At 43.4% G+C, this 25645-nt stretch overlaps 1 protein-coding gene across 1 annotated transcript in view; it reads left to right on the forward strand.

The window, feature by feature from the left end:
• The window catches only part of AR (androgen receptor), a 186027-nt gene that overhangs the window by 106261 nt on the left and 54121 nt on the right, over positions 1-25645 (forward strand). The window contains exon 3 of the mRNA XM_081963987.1: positions 12141-12257. Within this exon, the coding sequence (XP_081820113.1) occupies positions 12141-12257 (117 nt within the window). The remainder of the gene's footprint in view (positions 1-12140; positions 12258-25645) is intronic.

Here is a 25645-nt window from a genome sequence, read left to right on the forward strand (position 1 = left end):
TACAGGTTGTTGATGTGATTTCGTTAAGGAGCGTCCATCATGTCAAAGAAAGGGCACAGATGTGTAATGCCTGGAGGATGTGGGGGGGGGCTTTCTTACTCTGGACTCATTCGTTGCCTAGGAGACAGCTGCTTGCACCTCTTTGTAATGGCTTCTCCTGAAAAGCCGGCACGAGAACTTGGAAAGCAGAGGGATTGTTCCCATTGTAGCTTGACACATGAGGCCCTGGGATTGGACTCTGGCTCCCACGGTAAGCAGTGGGCTGTTCAAGGAGAGACCACCCTGTGGCTTGGGGGGCCACCAGCCATCCCAGCTTTTGCAGGAAATGGATATTCATTCACGATAGCAAATGAAAAGCAAGTCCTATGCAGCCCATGAAGGCGTAGGCCAGGGGTGTCCAAACTTGGGAACTTTAAGACTTGTGGATTCTTAACTCCCATGCTGGCTGGGGAATTCTGGGAGTTGAAGTCCACAAGTCTCAAAGTTCCCAAGTTTGGACACCCTTGGCGTAGGCCTTTCTCTTGAGCTGGTTCGTCAAAGAGGTGCTTTTTAATGTGTGCCTTATTGGAGAGGTTGAAAAGGTTGAGCCAATTAAATGAAGGGATTACATTTATTAAATTTTGTCTCTCTCTGTGTGTGAATTGTTTTAAGCTTCAATATATCCAGACATTTTGGGATCCAGTCTTCACGGTTTCTGCCTATCAGCACAATTTATTGAAGCGGGGTGGTGGTGGTGGTATGAATCCTCTTGTCATGGGAATTATTCCTGCCTGGGACTTTAAAAGTGGTGACCACAAAAAAAAAACACACACACAATAAAACCAAGTTGCACATTTGTGCCATATCTTGGTCAGATCATTTTAATTGTTCAATTAAAGAATCTTTTCTAATTTTGGCTGCTTTCTGCAACCATCTCATCCTGAAGCCGATTCCTTCTGTGCACAAAAGGAGTTTAACAGGATTAACTGGCAAGGAAGATTCCTGGGAGGGGGAGGGGGCTTTGGAAAAAAAACAAACCTGGAGCTTTTCCCGGAAATTCTTGGAGAAAGCTTCAAAACACTGATGTGTGATGGGGTTAATTCAGGAAAACTTGTCCATTATCAAACAGAAAGTGGAGGAAAGAGCTAAAGAGGTGAAGTTCATTTGGATTCAAGCATGCCACAGTAAAATTTGGATGTGACGTGAAAACAATCTCGGTTTTTGGGCTTCTCATTCGTTAGGTGCCTGGCCTAAGAAATCAAGTTATCTTGAGCCTCATAGTCCTTGGATGAAAGACCACGGGGAAGTCCAGGCCTCCTAGTAGGCCTGATTGGGAAATCACAAAATAAAATAGCCTCCATGTTGTTGCCAACAAAGATACTAGGTTGTGTACATATTGTCCCCAGGCATTCGGCATTCAACTGCCAAATGCTTTCTATTTAATGAAACTTTATGTGAGAATGTTGGGGATATGGATAACGAAGTAGATTTCAGCAAAGAGATCGTAGATTAGTCTTTAGTGGTTACCATACCTGTGATGGAGCTGAGCCAGCCAGCTGGAAAAGAGCAAGTTGCCAAACAGAAGTTGTTCTGGGGCAATCCGGTTGATGGGAGTTTTGGTGATGATGTTGTTTCTCATGCCACCAAAGTCAGTGTGCTAATATGTTGTGGGCTACTTGAAAATAATAATTGCTAGCTTAATTAAAAGGCTGTGTGGTGCAATTCTGGTTAAGAAAGGTAATCAGATATGTCATATCTCACCAGACTTGCCTCTCAAAATGATGATTGCAAATGAAAGCTTCCACTTTGCTTCTTGCACTGTTATGTATGTGTCTCCCCCTCATTTCTGCTACTGGCCTCTCTCTTTTTCCTTCACTTAATTATTTGCTCTCCTGGCCCACTTTATTTATCTGTCTAATTTATAGAGCCTCCCATTTCACGAGCAAGAGGCTCTGAGGAGCGTACAAGAAAACTAAATAAATTTCACATTTATTATCATTAACAAATATTGAAAACATTGGAAACTAAAAGAGGTTAAACAGGAATATTAGGCAGAGAGATATTGATAGTTACAGGAGCCACCGTATCAGTTGACTGTCCTCTGGGTCCCCAGGCCTGCTAGCATAACCGTGCCTTGAGGGACCTTCAACGCTTAGAAGCCATGAGGTACTCAGCTTATGCTAGAACACACAATGTACCCAGGGAGGTTTACATTAAATTTCTTAGAAAAAGCACAAGAGATGAAATTCTGGGTGTACAAAGGGGGCAAGCATTGACATACCATGATAGGGAGATAACCATTCTGAAGCAGATCCCTAAGAAGATTAGAGAAAAAAGGAAGAATTATTCGCAATTAGTGAATAAATTATACCAGAAAGGGGTGTGGTTTAGATGGTTGATGCCTGAAGGTATGCTGATATTCTGGGAGGAGACAAGAATCAGAATCAATTCCCCATAGAGGCGCAGGCCTTTATGGAAAAAAACAAAATACTCCTAGAAAAAACACGAGACACTACAACGGACACGCAGGACACGGGAGGGGCCAGAGCTCTGCCAGTGGAGGGAGATGGGGCAATAGCAAGAAGACTCAGATCACAAAAATAAACAAGAAAATTATATTATTATAAACTGACCAAAAGTGATAATGGAATTATATCTGGATTTTATACTGTAATGTCTAATCTGATTGAATTTAGTAATAGAACTATTATGCTGATTGTAATCAATTATATACCAATGCATTATATATAAATGTATACTATGAGTATGGAGGGAGGGGCGCCTGTCACATTTTGCAACTGCCAAAATTTGTATACCTGTCCATTTACCCTTTTCCCTATAAATGTTGAAAAACCAATAAAATTTTTATTATAGAAGCCATGAGGCCATCCTCAGTCTAGCAGGGAAGAGATTCCACAGTGTAGAATCCCAGTGGAAATGGCCTTCCACCCAGGACTCACTCAATGGAGCTCCTTAGATGAAGGAACCTGTCAGAAGAGGCCCATTCTGTCAGATCTGGTCGGATGGGCAGTCATGAATTGAGGGGAGGGCGATCCATCAGATACTTCCGTCCCATGCCATGGAATAGAATTTTTAGAGTAGAATAGAATTCTTTCTTGGCCAAATGCGATTGGACACACAAGGAATTTGTCTTTGGTGCATGAGCTCTCAGTGTACATAAAAAAGACAAGATACGTTGGTCAAGAATCATAAGGTGCAGCACTTAATGAGAGTCATAGGGTACAATCAGGAAACAACCAATATCAATATCAATCGTAAGGATATAAGCAACAAAGTTACAGTCCTGCAGGCATAAGTGGGAGGAGATGGGTGATAAGAACGATGAGAAGATTAATAGTAATAGTAATGCAGCCTTAGCTTAGGAGAGCTTTTAAGGTCAACACCAGCTATTTGAATTGGGCCTGGAGAAACACTGGTACTCAATATAACTTGTAGTGCAGGGGTGTTACTTGGGCTCTACCAGAAGCTGATATAAATGCTGCTGCATTTTGCCCCAAATGGTTTCAAGGGCAGCCTCTTGAACCCCTAACTTTCTTCCTAGACTTTTCCCAATCTTACTTCCTTTCCTCTCATTTATTTCCTTCCTACTTCTCTCCTTTCCCATCTTCTTTGCAGTCTCTTTCCTTCCTCAGGAAGTGTCTATGGAGATTGTCAGTCGTCCAGGTCATGGTTGTCCCAAAGGTGCTGTTTCAAGAGGCAACTGGACTTTCTGGATTGTCTTTGAAGACATTTCACTTCCCATCCAAAAAGCTTCTTCAGCTGTGGTTGGATTGTGGGGAATGGAAGGATTTATATTCCTTGCAGACAGCTGGTCATTTGCATGCTTTTAGAGGGTCGTTGAGGCCACTTGGAGGTTGTCACCTGAGTGGTGCAAATGGGGCCTTTCTTTCGGAGAGTTTTAAGCTCAGAAAGAATGAGTCATACTGACAAGTCCCCCACATTTTTCTCCCAAGCCCCCTGATTCCACCTTCCACGGTACCCCTGATTTTTTGTCTCCTTCCCACCAGCTCTCTCCTCGTTCTTTTTCCTCCCTGATGATTTTCACAAACTTTGTTCCTCCTGTCTCCTGAGGTTGCAGGGTTTTTCGTGCTGTTTGTTCCTGGGCACTTTCATGTTTCCTCCAAGTAGCTCCTGATGAAACCCAACTCTCCTCCTCCTCTCTTTTCTTTAATGCAACACTTCTGCATGAGTTCAGCCTTTGAACTTGTGGCCCGGGGCAGTTTTTAAAAAATCCTTCTTTCCCAGTTATTAAATTATCTCGTCGTATCTTTGTTAGTTACAGATGGAGATAAGAATATGCACACTGCTTCTTCTTTTCTTTTTGTCAAAGTGACCAAATTTCTTGGCTGCGTAGGCATTCCTGATTGTTCCCTTTGTCTCTAGCAGCCCTTCCCTCCTCCTCCTCCTCTTCCTTTCCCCAGGAACTTTTCCTTGGCAGAGAACCTTTGGCCAGTCTCACCTCTTTCACTTTTTCCCCCCAGGCAATGTTACTCTCCAAGAGGAAGAGTAGGGGTACCAAGAGGTACAAGCTGCATTGCTTGAATGATGCACAACTCTCAAAGCAGCTAAGACTTGCCATCCAAGGAAAGGGAGATAAAGAAGCAGCCGGAATAGAATACATAATGACAGAGTTTGGAAAGAAGCTTGTAGACCTTGTAGACTCATGGTGGCGAACTTATGGCACATGTGCCAGAGGTGGAAGACAGAGCCCTCTCTGTGGGCATGCATTCCATTGCCAGCTGCTCTTCTGGTTTAAAAAACAGGCTGCTTTTTGTGCTGAAAAATGGCCCGGAAATGGTTCAAAAATGGCCTGAAAACAGCCCAAAACCATACTGAAAACAGCCCCAAAATGGCCTAAAACAGCCCCAAAACAGGCATGCACACACCAGCCAACTAGTCTTTGGCTTTCTGGTGCTCTGGTGTGCGAACATGCATGCGCATGCATGCGCATTCCAGTTTGGGTACATCACTGTTCTAGGCCAATGCTCTGCTTGAGCCAGGAGCCCCTGTGCCATTCCGGACAAATGGCTCTCCAATCTTCTCAAAAGTCTCCCGGGATGGAGCACGGAGCAGAGGGCTTTTTAGAGGCCATGTGTCCAGGAACAAATGAGATCTTTTCTTTTTCTCTGCCCATTTGTCTAATGAAGTATAGTTTGGCATCTTAAAAGGCCACACATTAATTTCAGCATAAAGCTTTGGCGACAAAGGCCATTGGTTGTTCTCCAAAAGTAACTTGGTATTATACAGATCTCCTTTAGGGAGGTAGCTGAGTAACAAGCATATTTGATTTCTCTTAAAAACGTCTTCTTTTTTACTTCTTTTTACTTCTTACTGAGCTTTGGAAAGTGTTTATCTCAGCTGATTGGGGAGGACCAGAGTCTTTGGTGGACTTTTAGAAGGTCTATTTTGGAAGGCTAAACAAATATTTTAACTGACACTGTGAAATTATTTTGAATTGTTCTATAATTTGGATTTTGTTTTGTTTACCATACAAGATAAATAAATGATAGGAAGTATAGAAACATAGGGGAGATCCCCTCTGGAGAGATTTTGAGGTGACTGATTGTCAGCTGTTTCTCATCCTGTTTACACCATAAACCTTGAGCTGCCATAAGATTCTATAGTTTGTCTGTGGCAGAATAACAGAGCAATGCGGGAAATTGTTACAAAAGATAAAGCACCAATGTGCTGCAAAATCAGTTTTTGCCATTATGTAAAAGTAATAATAGGGACAAAGTGGTTCAGTGGCTAAGACGCTGAGCTTGTCGATCAGAAAGTTTGGCAGTTTGGCAGTTCGAATCCCTAGCGCCGCGTAACGGAGTGAGCTCCCGTTACTTGTCCTAGCTTCTGCCAACGTAGCAGTTTGAAAGCTCGTAAAAATGCAAGTAGAAAAATAGGAACCACCTTTGATGGGAAGGTAACAGCGTTCTGTGTGCCTTCGGCATTGAGTCATGCCGGCTACATGACCATGAAGATGTCTACAGACAGCGCTGGCTCTTCAAAATTTGAAATAGAGATGAGCACTGCCCCCTAGAGCCGGGAATGACTAGCATATATCTCCGAGGGAAACCTTTACCTAAAAGTAATAATAAGAACACAAAAGACCCAAGATAAGCAATCAGCATATAAAAAAGAAAGAGCATGCCTCCTCTTTCTTTTTTATATAAAACTGATAGCTCTCCTGTCTAAAGCCCTAAAAAGCCCTCTTTATCCCTAAAGAGATAATTGCCACCATGCGTCTCACTCGGAAATCACTTAGAACTGGGACAGAAGAGAACTGGAATGGAGTTGCCTTTTTGACCCAACTGGAATTCTAACAATAGTTCTACAGGACCGATTTAGAGAGTTACCATTTAATAGACCGTTGTCGAATGCCGCAACCTAGTATGTCTTTAATTTAGGTAAGTGCAAAAGGTTTGCCGGGTTTACTCTTATCGATGAGCTGTTAACACGTGGCGCAAATGGTCCATTGCCATTTTGCAAACAAGCCTACATAAAACATTGGTTGAAGGCAGAGGATCAGCCTGGAAAGGGTTCTCACGCATTGGGCCACACCAGAGGATAAGCAGAGCAGCGGTCGAGAAAAGGGAAAGTATGCTTAACCTGGAGAAGAAAAGATTGAGAGGCCCTGCCACACCTATTTCAAGGGCTGTTGCCCAGGGTGAGGACCAGGAATATCGCCTCTGAGCAGAAATCACAGAAACGCAGCTTTTTGGCTGCAAATTCCTTTGACAATGCAACCCGTCAGTGATAAAACCCAGCCATCGCTTGTTGTGGAGATGGCCTGAACGGCTGCACTTGGTTGAGAATGCTTGATAATCCATTATCCCTTACATCAAATAGACGGTTAGACTTGATCTGTGATGGCGAACCTATGGCACGCGTGCCACAGGTGGCATGCAGAGCCATATCTGCCGGCACGTGAACTGTCAGCTCCAGCGTGCACGCGCATGCCAGCCAGCTGATTTTCAGCCTTCCGGAGGATTGGGGGAGGCCGTTTTCACCCTCCCCAGGCTTCAGGAAAGCCTCCAGAAGTTCGTTTTTGGCACCCAACAAGAAAAAGTTTAGCCATCCCTGGACTAGATGATCTCCAAATACTTTCAAGCCAATATGTACTTACTTCTTTTCTTTCTTGCTCCCTCAATTGGCTCCTTTGCCCTCCTCCTATCCTGTTTGAACTTCCACCCATATAGGAATGCTGTTATTGCCTTGCTTCCACTTAGCATTCTATCTTGGTCCACATTTCTCTGCACCTATTTTCTCCTCTAGTCCTCCATAACTTAAAATAATGTTTTTTTTTTTAAAAAAAAATCTGCCGTTTTCGTACTATATTCTTTTTACACCCCAAGGCTGCCTTGAATTTTGCAAGAGGCAGCTTAGGAATATGACTATGCTGATGGGTGCATTAGTAAGGCGGTTTCAGAGCTGTGCTTTTCTGAAGTTGTGATGGTGCACCAATAACAGAACTGAATACATCCTTGTGATTGTATCCTTCATGTCAGAGTAGGAGGGGGGGGGGGATTACCTGTTAATTCAGAGAACTGTACTGCCCAGGACATCCTAGCCCAAGGGATCTCTTTCCAGCTGGAATGTTAAGATGAGGATTAAAGGAGAAAGAAACACCTGGATCCTACTGAGAGAGGGGCAGGAGTCATGGGAAGTGCCCAAAATTCAAGACCACCATTTTGGGGCTGCCTCTGTGACAAGACATGCTAAAGTAATCTTACCAAAGCTGGTAATGTTTATGCTCATGCTGAGCACTGGTTTCCCATGCCACCTGGATGTTTATGAATAGTCTGTGTCCCTAACCCAGCCAGATAGATAATGTCACCTAAATTGGCAATACTCTTCTCGGGAAGGTGGAAGTTAATATTCTATTTAGTCTTCCTGTTGTTGTTAGCTGGCAGCCTGTGGAGCTGGCAACAGAGTCAGACAGTGAGGAGGTTGGGGAGGAAGATGGCTCAGTCCTGGAGTCTGGGGAAGGCTCTGATGAGGGCTCTGCTTAGGAGGCAGAGAGGGGAGGCAGGGCCATCTGGGAGGCCTCCAGAGCCTCCAGAGTCAGACATCAGCGAGACAGAAGAACAGGGGAAGCCTGTTCCCAGTGCGCGCATGCGCAGAGCTGCCAGAAGGCAAGAACAGTTAAGACAAAAGGGACAACTCGGGAGTAAGGCTTGGAGATGATTGGCCCCTCCCATAAGACATAAAAGAGGAACAAAGACATATGAGCCTTTGCAGGAAGCAAGTTTGTTCATTCTGGTCAGTTTAAATTCTGAAGCTCCGTTTTGACTCTGTGCTCCGTGTGGCCTTGCAAAACTAATTGGCAATTAGATCTTTGACACATTTCAAGAGAGATAAAAGTGGTGCTTATCAGCCTTATCCCAAAAGACTTTGGCAGACTTCTTTCGGACTCTTCACAAACTATTTGTGACTCATTATGGGCTGTGAATGAACATAATTCACAGCCGTTGAAATAAAAAGAGGGCTTTTGGCACAAAGCATATGCTTTTTACTGTCTCAGGAAGCCTAGATCAGAATATTTCCCCCAAATAAGAGCGATTCTAAATTTTGATTTTTCCTAGCCGAGATTCATTGTAAGGATATTTTGAGCCCTTCTATCGCTTGTTGGATTTGTTCGTCTGCTGGGTACAGAGTTGGTAAGGCCTGCTGAGCCTCTTCCTTCAGGCCTAGCAATGAGTCACGTTCTCCCAACAGAAGCTGGGGTGTGGCAGCCCAAACATCTGGTTTCCAGCCTTTGCTTAGCAGCTGGAATTTGGCCTGCTTCTGATGTGCCTCTGCCCGGGGGATCTTTGGGGTAGAGACATTGCGTAGGTGCACCTTCTCCAGTGTTCAGCTGCAGTGTATTATGACCCCCACTTTTTATACTTTACATAAACAATCTTTGCGATCATATCATAAGCAACTGTGTTCTCTTTGCTGATGATGCAAAACTAGTCAACACCTCTGACAATGCTGCTGCCCTACATAGAGACCTTGGCTATGTATCAGAATGGTCAAACAATTGGCAGCTCCAAATCTCAACCAACAAATGCTCTGTCTTACATATTGGAAAAAAAAATCAGAACACCAAATACAAGCTGGGTGGACAGGACCTTGTAGACAACCCTCACTCTGTCAAGGACCCTGGAGTAATAACCTCTAATGATCTAAGTGCCAGAGCAGCTCACTGCAACAGCATTGCCAAAAAGGCATTAAGAGTTGTTAACCTAATCCTGTGTAGTTTCTTCTCTGATAACATTGTACAACTAACCAGAGCATACAAAACATTTGCTAGACCAGTGGTGGGCAACCTTTTTTTTCAACTGAGCCAAATCTCGCCAAAACCACGATTGAAATTTACTTTGAGAGCCACATTTTTAAAACCGAAAATACATAGGATGGTACACTGTTTTTAGTTTCAATAAGTTTTTATTGAGAATATTCTGCATGCAAGTATCCACATAGGTCGGGAGGATACAAATAACACAACTAATAAAACAAAAACTTTAGAACGATATTATTTATCGATAACGTTAAATTCCGTAAAATTTGCCTTACAATGTAGAGAAAATTACATCCTGACATTGACTGACAAAGTCACAACCACTAATGTGAACATTGGCCTTGCATTTCCTTGGATAGTTTGAGTAAGTCAGGTTTGTATGTTGTTGTTTTTAATTTCATCTCTCTCTCCCACTTTCTTTCTTTTTTTCTTTTTCTTTCTCTCTCTCTCTCTGGCTCTTTGTCTCTCTCTCTCCCTCCCTCCCCCATCTCTGTCACTCTGTGTGTGTGTGTGTGTCTGTCTGTCTCTCACTCACTCACTCTGTGTGTTTGTGTCTGTCTCTGTCTCTCCCTCTGTCTCTCTCCCCTCCCTTCCTCTCTCTCTGTCACTCTGTGTATGTGGGTGTGTCTGTCTGTCACTCATTCACTTAATCACTCACTCTGTGTGTGTCTCTCTGTCTGTCTGTCTATCTTTCTCTCCCTCCCTCCCCCTCTCTGTCTCTCTCTGTCTGTGTGTGTGTGTCTGTCTGTCTGTCAGTCTCTCTCTGATTCCCTCCCTCACTCCCTCTCTCTGTTCCTCTCTCTGTCTGTCTGTCTCACTCACACAGACACACACACACTGTGGTCACCTTGTTGAGTGTTCCAATCACATTTGAAACACTCAACAACTGGCCTGCATTTATGGTATTTTGCAGCATTCTGCAGTCATAGGACCAAAATTGGTTGTCACTCGCCCGGGCTTTTGCAGAAGCTTCCCTCCGAAGCCCGAGAGGAGGGAGGGGAGCGGGCACCCGGCACACAGAAGAGCCGCATTAAAGGGTGTAAAGAGCCGCATGTGGCTCGCGAGCCGCGGGTTGCCCACCACTGTGCTAGACCAATCCTCGAATACAGCTCGTCTGTCTGGGATCTGCACTGTATATAAGAGATTAATACAATCGAGCGAGTCCAGAGAAATTTCACGAGAAGAGTCCTCCACTCCTCTGCTCGCAACAGAATCCCTTATGCCACCAGGCTTGAAATTTTGGGCTTAGACAATTTAGAATTACGCCACCTTCGGTCTGACCTAAGCATAGCACACAAAATTATCTGCTACAATGTCCTACCTGTCAATGACTACTTCAGCTTCAACTGCAACCAGTGACGTGCGGTGAGGTTTATGTCTGGTGAGGCAGCGATTTTTTTAGGCTTGTGGACTTCAACTCCCAGAATTCCACAGCCAGGCATGCTCAGTTCCGATTTTAAGGGACAGCATTTCTTTTTCTCCTTTGTGAAAGAAGTTTACTTCTTTCTTTTTCTTCTCCCTTCCCCTCCTTCCTCCCTCTCTCCCTCCCTCCCCCCTCTCAAAAACACACACACACACACACACACACACACACACACACACACGTTGGATTGGACTATCTCTCCTACCCCCTTCCCTCTCTCTCATTCACTCTCTCTCAAACAAACAAACACACACACACACACAAAGTGTGTGAGGGGGAGGCAGGAAGCCAGTCAAAGAGCCATACTGGAGCACACACACTTTCCCCCCACCCTGGAAGGATCCAGCCCACCCTCACTGATTACAGGTTTGAAAAGGCAACGTGGCTCTGCCTGCAAGGGAGAGCACAAGCGAGCCAGAGTCCTTCCCTCCAGCCTTTGCCCAAAGCCCCGCACCAGGAGGATGAAGTTTGAATTCCTCCCCCTCCCTCCGACCCACACATACCTTTTCCAGCTGTTTCAGAGAGGATTTCAACTCTGCTCTTGCCTCGGGTCCTCTGAAGAAGCCCTGCCCAAACGAGCGTCCTCTACCATGAGGCAGAGAACTGCGTGCCTCCCCTAAGTCAGGAATTTTTACGCTTTTAACCCTTGCTTAACTCTGCTCGAGTGATCATAAAACTCCTAGACTAGAGGAGGCATGCAGTTCTCCTGCCTCATAGTAGAGGGCGCTTTTTTAGAGGCTTTTTAAAACAGTTAAGCAGTCATCCATGGTGAGGCAGGCTCAGGCAGCAAGTAGCTCAGTCTGACCTCAGCTCTCGCCTTTTTCCCTTTACATTTTCTTTTCTTTTCATGATCACAGTGGTGAGGCTGTGCCTCCCCTGCCTCACCTGACTGCACGTCACTGACCGCAACACTACACGAGCACACAATTGATACAAACTCAAAGTAAACTGCTCCAAACTCGATTGCAGAAAATACGACTTCAGCAACCGAGTGGTCAATGCCTGGAATGCTCTAGCTGACTCTGTGCTTTCTTCCCCAAACCCCCAAAACTTTAACCTTAGACTGTCTACTGTGGACCTCACCCCATTCCTAAGAGGTCTGTAAGGGGCGTGCATAAGCGCACCAATGTGCCTACCATCCCTGTCCTACTGTCCCCACTTATTCGTACCCATTTCCTGTATTCATGATGGTGTTTATACTTATATCTGTTACCTTATGCATGCTTGACAAAATAAATAAAATAAAAATAAATAAACATACAGAAACGGTGGGTAGGCACATCATTCATCACTCCCATTATTTTTGCTTCCCTTGATCAAACCCCTCAAGTCTGATATTATTTATTGATGCATTCATGTATTTGTGTTTTTAATTGCAATAAAGTCACCCTGCCCCCCCCATCTATTAATGTCAAATTTTACTGTATCTTTTTAAAGGTAAACAAAAGTATCTCTGTGCCAGCCGAAATGACTGCACCATTGATAAATTCCGAAGGAAAAACTGTCCCTCCTGTCGCCTGAGAAAATGCTACGAAGCAGGGATGACCCTTGGAGGTAAGTTCTGCCCCCCCCCCCTTTGCCACTGGTGGGTTCACCAAAATTATTTGCTCTGCTCTTTGGGTGTCCCAGAATTAATGAAGCTGAAACTCCTTTATGAAATCACGGGAGAAAAGATCAAAGTTTATGCCAAGTATGTATTAGATTAGGGCCATTCACTGATGAGCCCTTGAGAAATTCACAACTTTTATCACACGAGTCAGTGAAATGGATCTTCTGTGTCTTTATGCAGGAAGCAATCCCATCCCATCAAACTCAGGTGTCCATATGCCCCAGCCAAGGGACAAAAAGTAATTGGCTGAGTCATTACCTTGAGAAATCAGGAGAAAAAAAAAGGCTGCCTTTAAGCAAAAATGTGCAATTAGGAACAGTGGGCAAAATGAGAATTAAAAATATAACTTGCATACCTGTCTACCTTTGTATTTTAATAGTATCTCCTAGTAAGCTTTTTTTTCTAAGATAAGCAGTCTCAATTGCTATATCCTCTGTTCAAGCCCCTATTTATCTTGGTTGCCCTTTTCTCCAAGCTCTCTGATACCCTTCTTGAAATGTGACCAGAACATGTGAAGCAGCTTTTGTTGGGGTTAGATCAAGATTGGATTAGATTTAGATTAGAATCTTTATTGTCACTTTGAATGTGCACTAATCGGCATACATTAAAATGAAATTCCATTGCACGCAGCTCTCAAAAGAGTCACCACCTCCAATCTACACTACATAAACATGACAAAATAAATAAATAAATAAATAAGCATATGCCCACATATATGACACAGAGAAACAATACAGTCTAGTTCAGATGTATAGACGTACATGGCAAGAAAAATGAATCTTGCAAGTGTACCAGATGGATGGCCGAAGGAACAAAGTTGTTACAAAATCTGATAGTCCTGCTAGAAATGCTTCGAAACCTCCCCCCAGAGGAGAGCAACAGAAACATACAGTGGGGTGGGCGTGTAGGGTCTCTAATGATGCTTCAAGCTCTAAGCACCGAGTGCTTATAAGCAATATCCTGAATAACGGGACGCGAGCTTCCTATAATCTTCTCCACTGTCCTTACCACCCTCTATATTGACTTTCTATCTGAGGCTCTGCTGTCACCAAATCAAACAGTGATGCAATGTGTTAAACACTCTCAATTTTGCTGCTGTAAAAAGTGGCCAGGACAGAAGGAGAAAGATGTGGTCTCCTCATCCGACACAGGAAATGCAGGCGCTGGTTTGCATGCTTCACTAAGGATGACGTGTGAAGAGACCAAGTCAGATTGCTAGTTATCTGCAGCCCCAGATACAGTGCTTAATACTATGAACCACCTCAACAGCTGCATCCTTGATACTGAGTGGAGTAGGACTATGTGGCTCTTTCTAAAATCTTTTATACCTACAATATTCTGACCTTGGAGGTCTTCTGGTCCAACTACCTGCCCTAGTCAGAAGATCTCCTCCATCCTTGACAAATGATTGTCTACAAAAAGGTGTCTGTCTCTAAACCCATACAAAAATGTAAGTGGATAAGAAAGACTAATTAGACAGTAAGCTATAGAGGAAAAGTTTGTTGTGAGGGACCCCTGGACCCAGTGCTGTTTTTACCAAACACACACACACACACAGACACACCAGAATTTATTGTGGACTATCAACTTAATCTCATGAGTATTTTAAGTTTCACCTGAACAAGAGGTGGTATTCAGCAGGTTCTGACCAATTTGGAGAACCAATATATATATCACCTCTGGCTGGCCCCACCACCATCTAGTCTCTGCTTCCTGAGTTCCAGCTGATCAGGAAGAAATAGGGATTTTGCAGTATCCTTCCTCTGGAGTGGGGAGGGAAGGGAGATTTTGCAGTATCCTTCCCCTGGAGTGGGAGGGAATGGGGATTTTTCTTTCATGTAGGAAAGGGTTAGGGTTAGTTACCCTAACCCTAACCCTAAGCAGGGGGTTGGACTAGAAGACCGCCAAGGTCCCTTCCAACTCTGTTATTCTATTCTATTCTATTCTAAATTAACAGGATCAATTATCAATGACTGATGGAGGAAAGAAACCTTGGCGCAATGATCAACAGATCAATGGAGGGGCTGACACGGTCAGCATCTACTGTTAAAAAAAAGGACAACAACGTGTTAGGAGTAATAAGAAATGGCACTGAAAACAGAGATGGCAATATCATAATGTTCTTATATGAATCAATGGTATGACCAGGTCTGGAATATTATGTGCAGTTCTAGTAGCTGCTCCTCAAAAAAATAGATAATAGAACTAGAGAAAGTTCAGAGGAGGACAGCTAAGATGACGAAGGGGTTGGAGCAGCATCTCCCGAAAGGAGGCGAATGAAAGGAGACATGATTGAAATATACAGAATTGAACATGATGTGGATTAAATGGGCACTTAGAAGCTATTTTTCTCTTTCCCAAAAGACGAGACCTAGAAGGCCGTTCAGTGAAATTGAATCCTGGGAGGATCAGGACAGCCAAGGACTTTTTTTTTTTTACACAATGCATAATTAAACTTTCAAATTCACTATTATGAAATGTTGTACCGGCTCCCAGTTTAGCTGGCTTGAAAAACGGGTTTAACTGAATTATGGAAATCGCCGGGATCAATGATTACTAGCCTTGATGAAATGAGACCATCTGTGATCGGAATAGCAGGGGGATTGGTGGGCTTCCTTACACACTTGTTTGTGCACTGTGAGAACAAACTGCTGGATTACATCGGTGAAGAGCCCGATCTAGCCGCTCTGCCAGGTTTTTGTTCAAGCATCTCTCAAAAAATAGTCCATAGGTTAGTGGGGTGGCTGACAGACTAGGATGAAGCAGCAGAGAACTTTCTCAGTTTGCTATGTGAACATATTCTCAGCTCACACTTTCTCTGCTCCACCCACTGGGCTGGACTGTTCTAGAACACTTTTCTGACCATCTTCTGGAAAACTGGCAAACCTAGATCCACTGATCTTCCAAAAATAGCCCATAATCAAGGATGGATTATTCCAGAACATTAATGCTGAGCCAGGCAGGTGTGTGTGTGTGTTTGTGTGTCTCTCTCTGTGTGTAGGTTTATTCACTGTGTAGCTGTTGGCTATGATACAAACTTACCCAGAGCAAAATGTGAACAATCTTCACATAGTAAATGCAACCTATTCAACATGTCAAATTAAGGAATCCCCTTTCCAGTTGATCAACATGATCGAATAGGGTTATGAATTGGGAGTTAGGGAATCTCTCCCTTTATAAATTAAGGAAGTGAAGGCCTCTTCAACTAGGTGAAGAAATGAAGTTCTTCAGCTAGTTGAATCTCATTCATTACTTGAATTCAAGATTTCAAGTCAGGATTTCTTAATGAGTCATGTAATATCCTGCAAAAATACCATTGGGTTCTGGGGTCTTATTCATTGTAAATGTTTTAATTGCTTCATTAGTTTTATCTTATGTTATGGTTCAATTAAAAGTCTCTTTTTCCATAGAAAGTAGATTGCGACATGATTATTTTAAAACTGACATTTGTCAGTTAAAAATCCATCTGGTGGTGATAATGTCTATCCCACATTTTTTTTAGCTTACCAAGAAATAGGTTGTGGTCTACTTTGTCAAATGCTTTACTAAAACCCAAGTATGTATTTCTCTGGTCCACTAATTTAGTCACTTAGTCAAAGAATGAAATAAGGTAAATACAATAGATACAAACTTAAGGTAAACCGCTCCAAACTCGATTGCAGAAAATACGACTTCAGCAACCGAGTGGTCAATGCCTGGAATGCTCTACCTGACTGTGCTTTCTTCCCCAAACCCCCAAAACTTTAACCTTAGACTGTCTACTGTTGACCTCCCCCCATTCCCAAGAGGTCTGTAAGGGGCATGCATAAGCGCACCAACGTGCTTACCGTCCCTGTCCTAACAACCCCATTTATTCGCATCCATTTCATCTATTCATAATCTTGTATGTACTTATATCTGTTATCTTATACACGCATCACCAAACAAACAAACAAACAAATAAATTGTTTGTTTATAGTTCTCTTCTTTGTCAAGGAGGAGCTCCTGCTGGGGTCTCTTTTGGGAGATTTGATGAAGGCCCACTTGTGATAGCCACCTGTTCTGCGGGCTTCTTTGATGTATTTTCATTCTTTTTCTTTCCCTTCTTTGCTGGTTAGCAGGCCTTCAGCTCGGGGGTGTAGGGTTCTGATAACTTCCATTTTATGTTCCAATGGGTGGTGAGAATCAAAATGTAAATATCAATATCTGTGCGGGTTTTTTTTTTGTAAACTTCAATGTTAGGACTTCTGTTTTCCTTAATATGCACTGCACAGTCCAGTAAAGCTAGATTATTTTCCTTAACACATGAATTTGACACATCCGTCCACAGAGTTGATATGTTTGGTGAGGGTTTCCAATTCCTATGTTTTGATCTTGATCCAAGTATCATCTACATACCTATATCAGTGAGTGGGTGGAATTCCTGGGAAGAGGTTTAGGGCTTTGGTTTCTATCTCTTCCATGTAGAGATTGGCCACATTGGGGGACGCAGGTTAATCCATGGTGCAACCCTGTTTTGTCTGTAGAAACCTTCATTATATTTAGAAATGTGGTCAGGCAGAGATCCAGCATATGTGGTTTGGGCTGAGTTTAGTTTTGCCATCTAATGGGCTGTTTTGTAACAGGTGTTTCTTCACTACAGTCGCAGCTTCAGTTGTTGGGATGTGAGTGAAGAGAAGAGTAGCTTCATAGGAAACCATGGTCTTATCCAGGTCCAATTTTAGTTTCCAAACCTTGCAGGCAAAGTCCTGTGAATTGTTGATGTGATGGATGGTGTTGACAATTAGAGGAGCTAATAAAGTGGTTAGATGTTTTGCAATGTTGTAGGGGACAAGAGTTGATGCTGCTGACAATTGGTCTGTGTGGAGTTCCCTCTTTGTGGATTTTGGGGTGTCCATATATACATGGGATGGCTTCCCCAGGGTAAAGATGCTAGTATTGTGGCTTGTCAATAGCATTGTACTTCAGTAGTAGTTAAGGAAAATAGAGTAGCCTTTGTGCAGTACACATTAAGGAAGTCCTAACATTGAAGTTTACAAAAACCCCACACACAGATATTGATATTTACATTTTGACTCTCGCCACCCACTGGAACACATAAAATGCGGAAGGCCTGCCTACCTACCAGCAAAGAGTAGGCCTTCATCAATCCCCCAAAAGACCCAGCAGGAGCTCCTCCCTAAGAGACAAAGAAGAGAACAATAAATGAAGCAATGTTGTCATTCCATACACTGCAGGAATATCTGAAAAGCTTAGGAGAATCTTCAGTCAAGACAACACATGTGCACACTTCAAACCCAAGAACACATTAAGGCAGAAGCTGGTTCACCCAAGGATAAAACACCCAGACACAAACTGAGCAATGTTGTACATGCAGTACAATACAGTAAGACATGTGCAGATCTGTACATTGGGGAAACAAAACAACCACATCATAAATGCATGGCACAGGATAGGAGAACAAAGCCATAAGGAGAAGGTTCAGCAGTCCATCTGCATTTAAAAGACATGGGCCACTCTTTTGAACCCAGCAAAGTCCACTTTTGGGACAGAGGACCACTGGTTTGAAAGAGGGGCAAAGAGACCATCTATGTCAAAATTGAACAGCCCTCTCTCAACAGAGGGGGAGGGATACGACATCATCTATCTCCAATCTCCAATGCAATCCTTTCAGTAGTTCCAAGAAGGCTCCACATCCACTTGCACCACTCAGGTGATGCTGAGGACACAGGCAAACCTCCAAGTGGCCTCAACAACCTCTAAAAGGATGGAAATGACCAGCTGTCTGCAAGGACTATAAATCCTTCCATTCCCCACAATCCAGTCAGGGCTGAAGAAGTTTTTTGGATGAGAAGCCAAACGTCTTCAAAGAAAAAGAAGAAAGTCCAGTTGCCTCTTTGAAAAAGCACCTTTGGGACAGCATCTTTGGTAAAACATTTATCTTAATTACAGAGATTTTACCCAATAAAGATAACTGTAATTTATTCCATTTTAATAGGCCTTTCTTCCTATTACAAAGAGCCACAAAGTTATTTTGAAACAGTGTAGAATTTGCATTTGTCTGTGTAATCAACAGGCATTTCACCTTTTTCTCCACCTCTTTTCCCCCCCTCAAATTTCATAGAACTGAGAGGCCATATTCTTAACAAGCATTGTTGTTTTCTGTTTATCTATTTTAAAGCCCACTTAAAAGCGTTAAAATGTCACTGCTGACATTGTAGCTATTATTTTCTGTCCCCGTTCTTCAAATACCTCCTGGAGTATTTCGAATGTCATGCCGCTTTCTGTCATTTTGACTCAGGGCTGGCCAAAGACAAAAGATAAACCTGTCTCCTTCTTTATCTTTCATCTTTTATGCGTTGAATCTTTAGTCTTTACTAGTGTCCAATTTCTGAAATCATCCAATCTTGAATTTCTATGATGACTAAGGTAAACTAAACAATTTTGTTCCTACAAAGGTGCTGCTTGCATAATTATTTCCAAAATCTTACACTCAAGGCCCCGATCATTCAAATTCGTCTAGTCCAGGGGTGTCCAAACTTGGGAACTTTAAGACTTGTGGACTTCAACTCCCAGAATTCCCCAGCCAGCCATGCTGGCTGGGGAATTCTGGGAGTTGAAGTCCACAAGTCTTAAAGTTCCCAAGTTTGGACACCCCTGGTCTAGTCCCTTAACTTGTTGGATTGAAGTCTTCTTAAGCTTTTGCCATTTATTTCAAATTCTTTACATTCTTAAGCCTTTAGTTAACGAAGGTCAACTCACCAAGTAGCTTTGCAAATGTGTCATTTTGAAGAACTCTTAAAAGCCAGGATACTAAAGTAGGTAATTTCCAAAAGTGGTTAGAATGTGAGGGATTCGGTGTCCTTTAAAAGACTCTATCACTGTTGAGAGCCTAATAACTTCCCTTCATCTCCCGGTATTCAAACCAGTGGTGGCTTACGGCCCCGGTGCCTGCTTGAAGCCGGAGGGCCCACCTGCCTGCCTGCCATCCTTACCTGTATTTGATCCAACCGGGCTATTGGCGCACTCACACAGAGCGTACGGTGCCTGCGCAAACGCTCCACCGAGCAGCTGGAGCATTGCGGGTAGTGGGTCCACATGTGCATGCAGTGCGCGTACATATGGTGGACGCCCGGCCCCGTCGCAGCATATCAGTTGCGACGGGATCCGGAACCCACCACTGACTCAAACTCATGAGAAACCGCCATCCGGAGCTCAAGCAGTCAATCTCCTGTCCTCTCCTTATCCATAGAGTTTCCGTGAGACCAGCCTACTCTATGGTTCTTCAGTCACCATCATGATATCATCGCTGTTCATTTGGAGACATGCCAGCTCATCGTTCCTCACTAAGCCCACACACACGAACTTAAATACGGCACATATTTTCTTTTCTTTTTTAATTAAAACGTTTTTTATTAAACATAAATTAAAACGTTGGACACAATGTAAACCATCCTGGAAGAACCTATGCCATACGTGCTAAGATATCCAGTTATACATTGCATCCCCCTGTTTGTTTGTTTTTTTAAACATTTGATCCATGCCGTATTTAAAAAAAAGAAAAAAAGTAACCTATTTCCAGCCGTGTTGGTTTGTGTTTATCTTGTACAGGGGTGTCCAAACTTGGGAACTTTAAGACTTGTGGACTTCAACTCCCAGAATTCCCATGCTGGCTGGGGAATTCTGGGAGTTGAAGTCCACAAGTCTTAAAGTTCCCAAGTTTGGACACCCCTGATCTTGTACATTCTCACGTTTATCATTTCATACATAATTCTAGTCTCCATTCTATGAATCTTGCCTCATGCCCGTTTTGGACTTTCCCTTTTATATTCCAACCATCGATAAAATTTATCCCAAATCTTACAATATTCTGATGCATCTTTATTCTTCAATTCCCACAACAATTTATCCATTTCAGCACAGGTCAGAATTTTCCTAATTATTTCCTCCTCTTGTGGAATTTCCCTGTTTTTCCAATTTGTGGCAAAGATCATTCTTGCTGCCGTGATAATGTGTACAGTTAAAAAGATAACCTTGTTGTATTTATTGTTTATAATTCCCAAAAGAAATAGTTCGGGTGTGAATTCTATTTCATCTTCGGTTATCTCTATCAACCACTTTTGGATATTCCGCCAGTATATTTTGGCTTTTTGTCACTACCATCACATATGGTAGTAAATACACTGCACATGATTTCTCATGGTCTATTGATTATCCTATCTATCGGCATGCTTCCCTTGCATAGATGTCGATTCTCGACGACATACCACACAGCAAATATACTGATCTTCATCCATCAAAAAGCAAAACAGGGCGCCTGGCATGATTTATCAGCTGCTAGATTTTCATCAGAGGACATGTTCTGTGCAAGAATTAGGTGCCTGGACATTCTCCAGCAGGTCTCAAGAAGAAGCGCTCTCTTCCCCCAAGAACTAGAATTGGTATTCTTATCAAAGACCTCTGGGTATAAAATGATACCTTTCCCAAATGTTAATCCAACACCCTTGAAAAATTTAATTCAAACCAATTCGAGATAATTAAATGAAAATTTGCCTTGTTTTGATTCCTTCTTTCCAATCTTTCCCGTTGACTGCTTCTTGTTTAATAGTGAGAGAAGGACTGTAGAAGATGGACAACCCCTGAAAGTTCAAAACCATCCGGGAAAGTTTCAAATTGGGGTTTTGCTGTGCTGGAAATGCAAATGCATGTACTATAAAATCTGAGGGATAAAAATTATTTAGTATATCAGGCAGGAGGGAGGTTTAACTTGCATTTGAAGTATTATTTGTTATGAACTTGATTATTGTCTTTGAACTTATGGTACAGAATTCTGCCATTTTAATACAATAACTGTGGCTACAGTAGAATCAGCAATCTGAATCAGGTGGAGTATCTTCTCCATAATCAGTAAAACTTATGATGTTGTTGAGCAGGCAGTTTGATGATTTTGCTAATGCTTTTTGCCCACAAAGGAAGCCCTTCTTTTCACCTTATCTGGACAACTGAGAGGCAGCCTTTATGGACCTTTTTCTTAAAGAGCAGCAAAGTTGTCAAGTTCCAGCCAATCCCCAGGATCTTCCCGAAACCTGTGCCCAACTCACCAAGGGTGTAGCTTTTCTGACTTCAAGAGCAGCAGTGGCAGCTAGCTTCTCCCCCCCCCCCCCACAGCCCATAAGTGCAACTAGAGACACAGACCTTTGTGCCCAGTGGTGTCTGCAAAAGATCATGAATGTTGGGAAGAATCTTAACGACAGAAAGGTTACCTGCTGCCCCTGCTCTGTTGTTGCATTGACTTGAAAAATAACAGAATAACATGCTTGGAAGGGACCTTGGAGGTCATCTAGTCTAACTCCCTGCTCAAGCAGAAGACCCTGTACCATTTCAGACCAATGATTGTCCAATTGTCTCTTCGTAAGATCACATGAAGTGTTAATACCACTTTATAATGCCTTGAAATACTGCATTCAGTTTTGGTTGCTACGATGTAAAAAAAATGTGGAGACTCTAGAAAGAGTGCAGAGAAGAGCAACAAAGATGATTAGGGGACTGGAGACTAAAACATATGAAGAACGGTTGCAGGAACTGGGTATGTCTAGTCTAGTGAAGAGAAGAACCAGGGGAGACATGATACCAATGTTCCGATATCTCAGGGGTTACCACGAAGAAGAGGGAGACAAGCTATTCTCCAGAGCACCTGAGGGTAGAATAGGAAGCAATGGGTGGAAACTAATCAAGGAGAGAAGCAACTTAGAAGTGAGGGGAAATTTCCTGACAGTGAGAACAATTATTGAGTGGAACTGTTTGCCTCCAGAAGTTGTGAATGCTCCAACACTGGACATTTTTAACAAGATGTTGAATAACCACTTGCCTGAAGTGGTGTAGGGTTTCCTGCCTGAGCAGGGGGTTGGACTTGAAGACCCCTAAGGTCCCTTCCAGCTCTGCTATTCTATTCTATTCTAAAAACCTCCAAGGGTGGAGCACTTACAGCTTCTGAAGGCAACCCGTTTCACTAATGAATTGTTCTGACTGTCCGGAGATTTCTTCTTCGTACTAGCTTGGATCGCTTCTTGATTGGTTTTCATCCACTGTGTTTTGTCCTGCCCTTGTCCTGTGATTGGGAAGTAGGTTGGTCCCCTCTCCTCTCTGGCAGCCCCTTAGATATTGGAATGCTGCTATCATATCACTCAGCAATCTGCCATTTTCAGCATCTTATACTCCAGAGGAATCATCGCACAGTTCTGCGTCCTCCCCAGTGATCTCTTCCACTGCGCATGTGAACGCAGCACTCCAACAAAGTCTGTTGAAAGGAAGCCTCAGACTACAAGCGTTTTGAGAGCAGGCAGATTGTCTCTCCTTTTCCCAGCTCTTCTTGTCTGCCCGTCCCCCACTCTGCTCTGGCTGCCCTCCCCGGCTCTCTTTCCAAGTGTCGGTCTGCCATTAGCCTACAAGCCCTTTAGAGACGGGCAGCCTGGAGGGCAGGACGTCTCCTCTTTCATCAGATAAGCTGAGCATTCCTACAATTGCCTGGAATTAACTGATAAATGCACCCAAATTGCTGGGGATGTGTCCTCCCGCACGGCCAGCCCGACACGCCATTTGGAACATGGCAGGCGAGGGGTTTGAACTGGTGGGGAAGGGAAGGCTCTGCCATTCACTTGCAGAAGCAGAAGCATTGGCTATGGGTCTTCTGCCCTGCCAAGACTGAGGCTACAGCTGCTGAGCTGGGTTTATGTGGTTTCCAGGTCACCGTGCCCCTCCTGTAATTTTCAAGCAGCTCTCCTTTGTGCAGATTGTAGTCAGGTACGGCAGCTGTCTGCAAACAAATGCTTGCAAACCCACAAGACCAAAACATCCAACATTTAGTCTTCCTAGGCTGGATTGTCTGGCAGCCCTCTTGATTGTTAAGCCAGGGAGCCCAGAAGAAATTTTACCTTGCTGAAGCAAACTCTGAAATCCCTTTCCCAGTTCGACTTCTTGGTTAAGTCACTTGCCTTTCCCAGAACTCCAGGCAGTTTGCAAGGTGGACCCAAGCCTACTCTGGACCTCTTCTGTAAAGTCTTCCACTCCAGCTGAGATAGGTTCTGCCCCAATTCTGGGAGGGAGCCCTCCCTATTTTCCTCCATTTCTTTCTTCTCTTTCTGTGGGAAGGGGTTGTGCAGCCTCAATTGCGCCAGAGAGCTTGTGTTGAACTTGAGAGGATTATCTTCATATCGGAAGGAGGATCACTGAGTTTCTAATAAGAGCCCAATATAAACCCCATACCAGTGGTGAAATTCAATTTTTTAAACTACCGGTTCTGTGGGCGTGGCTTGGTAGGCATGGCAAGGGAAGGTTACTGCAAAATCTCCATTCCCTCCCTACTCCAGGGGAAGGTTACTGCAAAGCTCCATTCCCTCCCCGCTCCATGGGAGGGATACTGCAAAATCCCCATTTCCTCCCCGCTTCAGGGGAAGGATACTGCAAAATCTCCATTCCCTCCCCGCTCCAGTGGAAGGATACTGCAAAATCCCCATTTCCTCCCCGCTCCAGTGGAAGGATACTGCAAAATCTCCATTCCCTCCCCGCTTCAGGGGAAGGATACTGCAAAACCTCCATTCCTTCCCCGCTCCAGTGGAAGGATACTGCAAAATCTCCATTCCCTCCCCGCTCCAGGGGAAGGATACTGCAAAATCTCCATTCCTTCCCCGCTCCAGGGGAAGGATACTGCAAAATCTTAATTCCCACCCCACTCTGGGGCCAGCCAGAGGTAGCATTTGCAGGTTCTCTGAAGTACTCAACATTTCCGCTACCGGTTCTCCAGAACCTGCTGGATTTCACCCCTGCCCCTTACCCAAAAGATCCAGTTAGTGTCCATTTGTCCTGCAGAAAATCTAATGTCTTAGATGAGGGAATAGATGGGGAAATCATCAAATTTGCAGATGACAGTAAACTGGGAGGAATAATCAATACTCCAGAAGATAGGCTGAAGATACAGAAGGATCTTGACAGACTTGAACATTGGGCACTATCTAACAAAATGAAATTCAAGGGTGAAAAAAGGAAGGTTCTACATTTAGGCAAGAAAAACAAACTGCACAGGTAGAGTATACCTGGTCCCTTGCTCAGTAGTGGTGACTGTGAGAGAGACCTTGGAGCGCTAGTGGACGATCATTTAAACATGAGCCAACAGTATGGGGCAGCAGCCAAAAAAGCTAATGCAATCCTTGGTTGTATAAATACAGGCATAGAATCAACATCATATGAAGTATTAGTACCGCTTTATAAAGCTTTAGTAAGACCACACTGGAATACTGCATCTAATTTTTGTCCCTACCTTATAAGAAAGATGTTGAGATTGCAAGAAGTGCAGAGACAAGCAACTAAGATGATTAAAGGCCTCAAGACTAAAACATATGAAGAATGGTTGCAGAACCAGGATATGGCTAGTCTAGAGAAGAGAAGGACCAGGGATGACATGATAGCAGTATTGCAGTATTTGCCACAAAGAGAAGAGGGTCAACTTATTTTCCAAAGGACAGAAGACAGGACACGAAACAATGGCTGGAAACCAATTAAGGATAGAAGCAATGTGGAATTAAGAAGAAACCTTCTAATGGTGAGAGCAATTAACAGTGGGACAGTTTGCCTTCAGAAGTTGTGGGTGCTTCATCACTGGAAGTTTTTAAGAGAAGACTGGACAGCCACTTGTCTAAAATGGTATAGGGTCTCCTGCTTGAGCAGGGGGTTCTAATGTCCTTTCCAACTCTATTCTGAATTGAATTGAATTAATTATGTGATTGTCAAAGTTAACAGTGATGTGATGGCACATAACCAACCATCCCCATTTGATCTTCATCCTGCTCCTGAGGAAAATCCACCTAGCCCACCCCAACAAGCCTTCAGGACCTCTAACCAGGCAATAGAAATGCTTATCAGACTTGTATGATGTGCTATGAAGTCATATCCAATAGGGCCATAATAATGTGCCCAAATGTCGTGACTTCAGGATATATGGAATGCACAAATAAATGTTCTTTAAGGTTTTCAGCTCTTACGGTTGCATTGCTAGGGTAAAATATACGTAGAAGAATGATAAGTGGGAGTGGCCACTTCAGTAGCCTCGGATAATAAAAGGCGTGATATCAGCTATGTTCCATTGTGCAATCTCGCAGCTTTGTGTCTTGACCTCAGCTCTTAAGTGAAGAGTACACTCGCCTCATGGCAAACTGATTACAGGTCATCCTCAACTTGTAACTGATCATTTCGCAACTCTTCCAAGTTACAACTTTTACCTGGAACAATAGAGTTATGGTCCAGTTTCAAAGTTGTGACCCCACATGCAAATAGAATAGAATAGGATAGAATTCTTTATTGG

Source organism: Natrix helvetica (genome assembly GCF_964273705.1).
Source record: "Natrix helvetica genome assembly, chromosome: 11".
NCBI lineage: Eukaryota > Metazoa > Chordata > Lepidosauria > Squamata > Natricidae > Natrix > Natrix helvetica.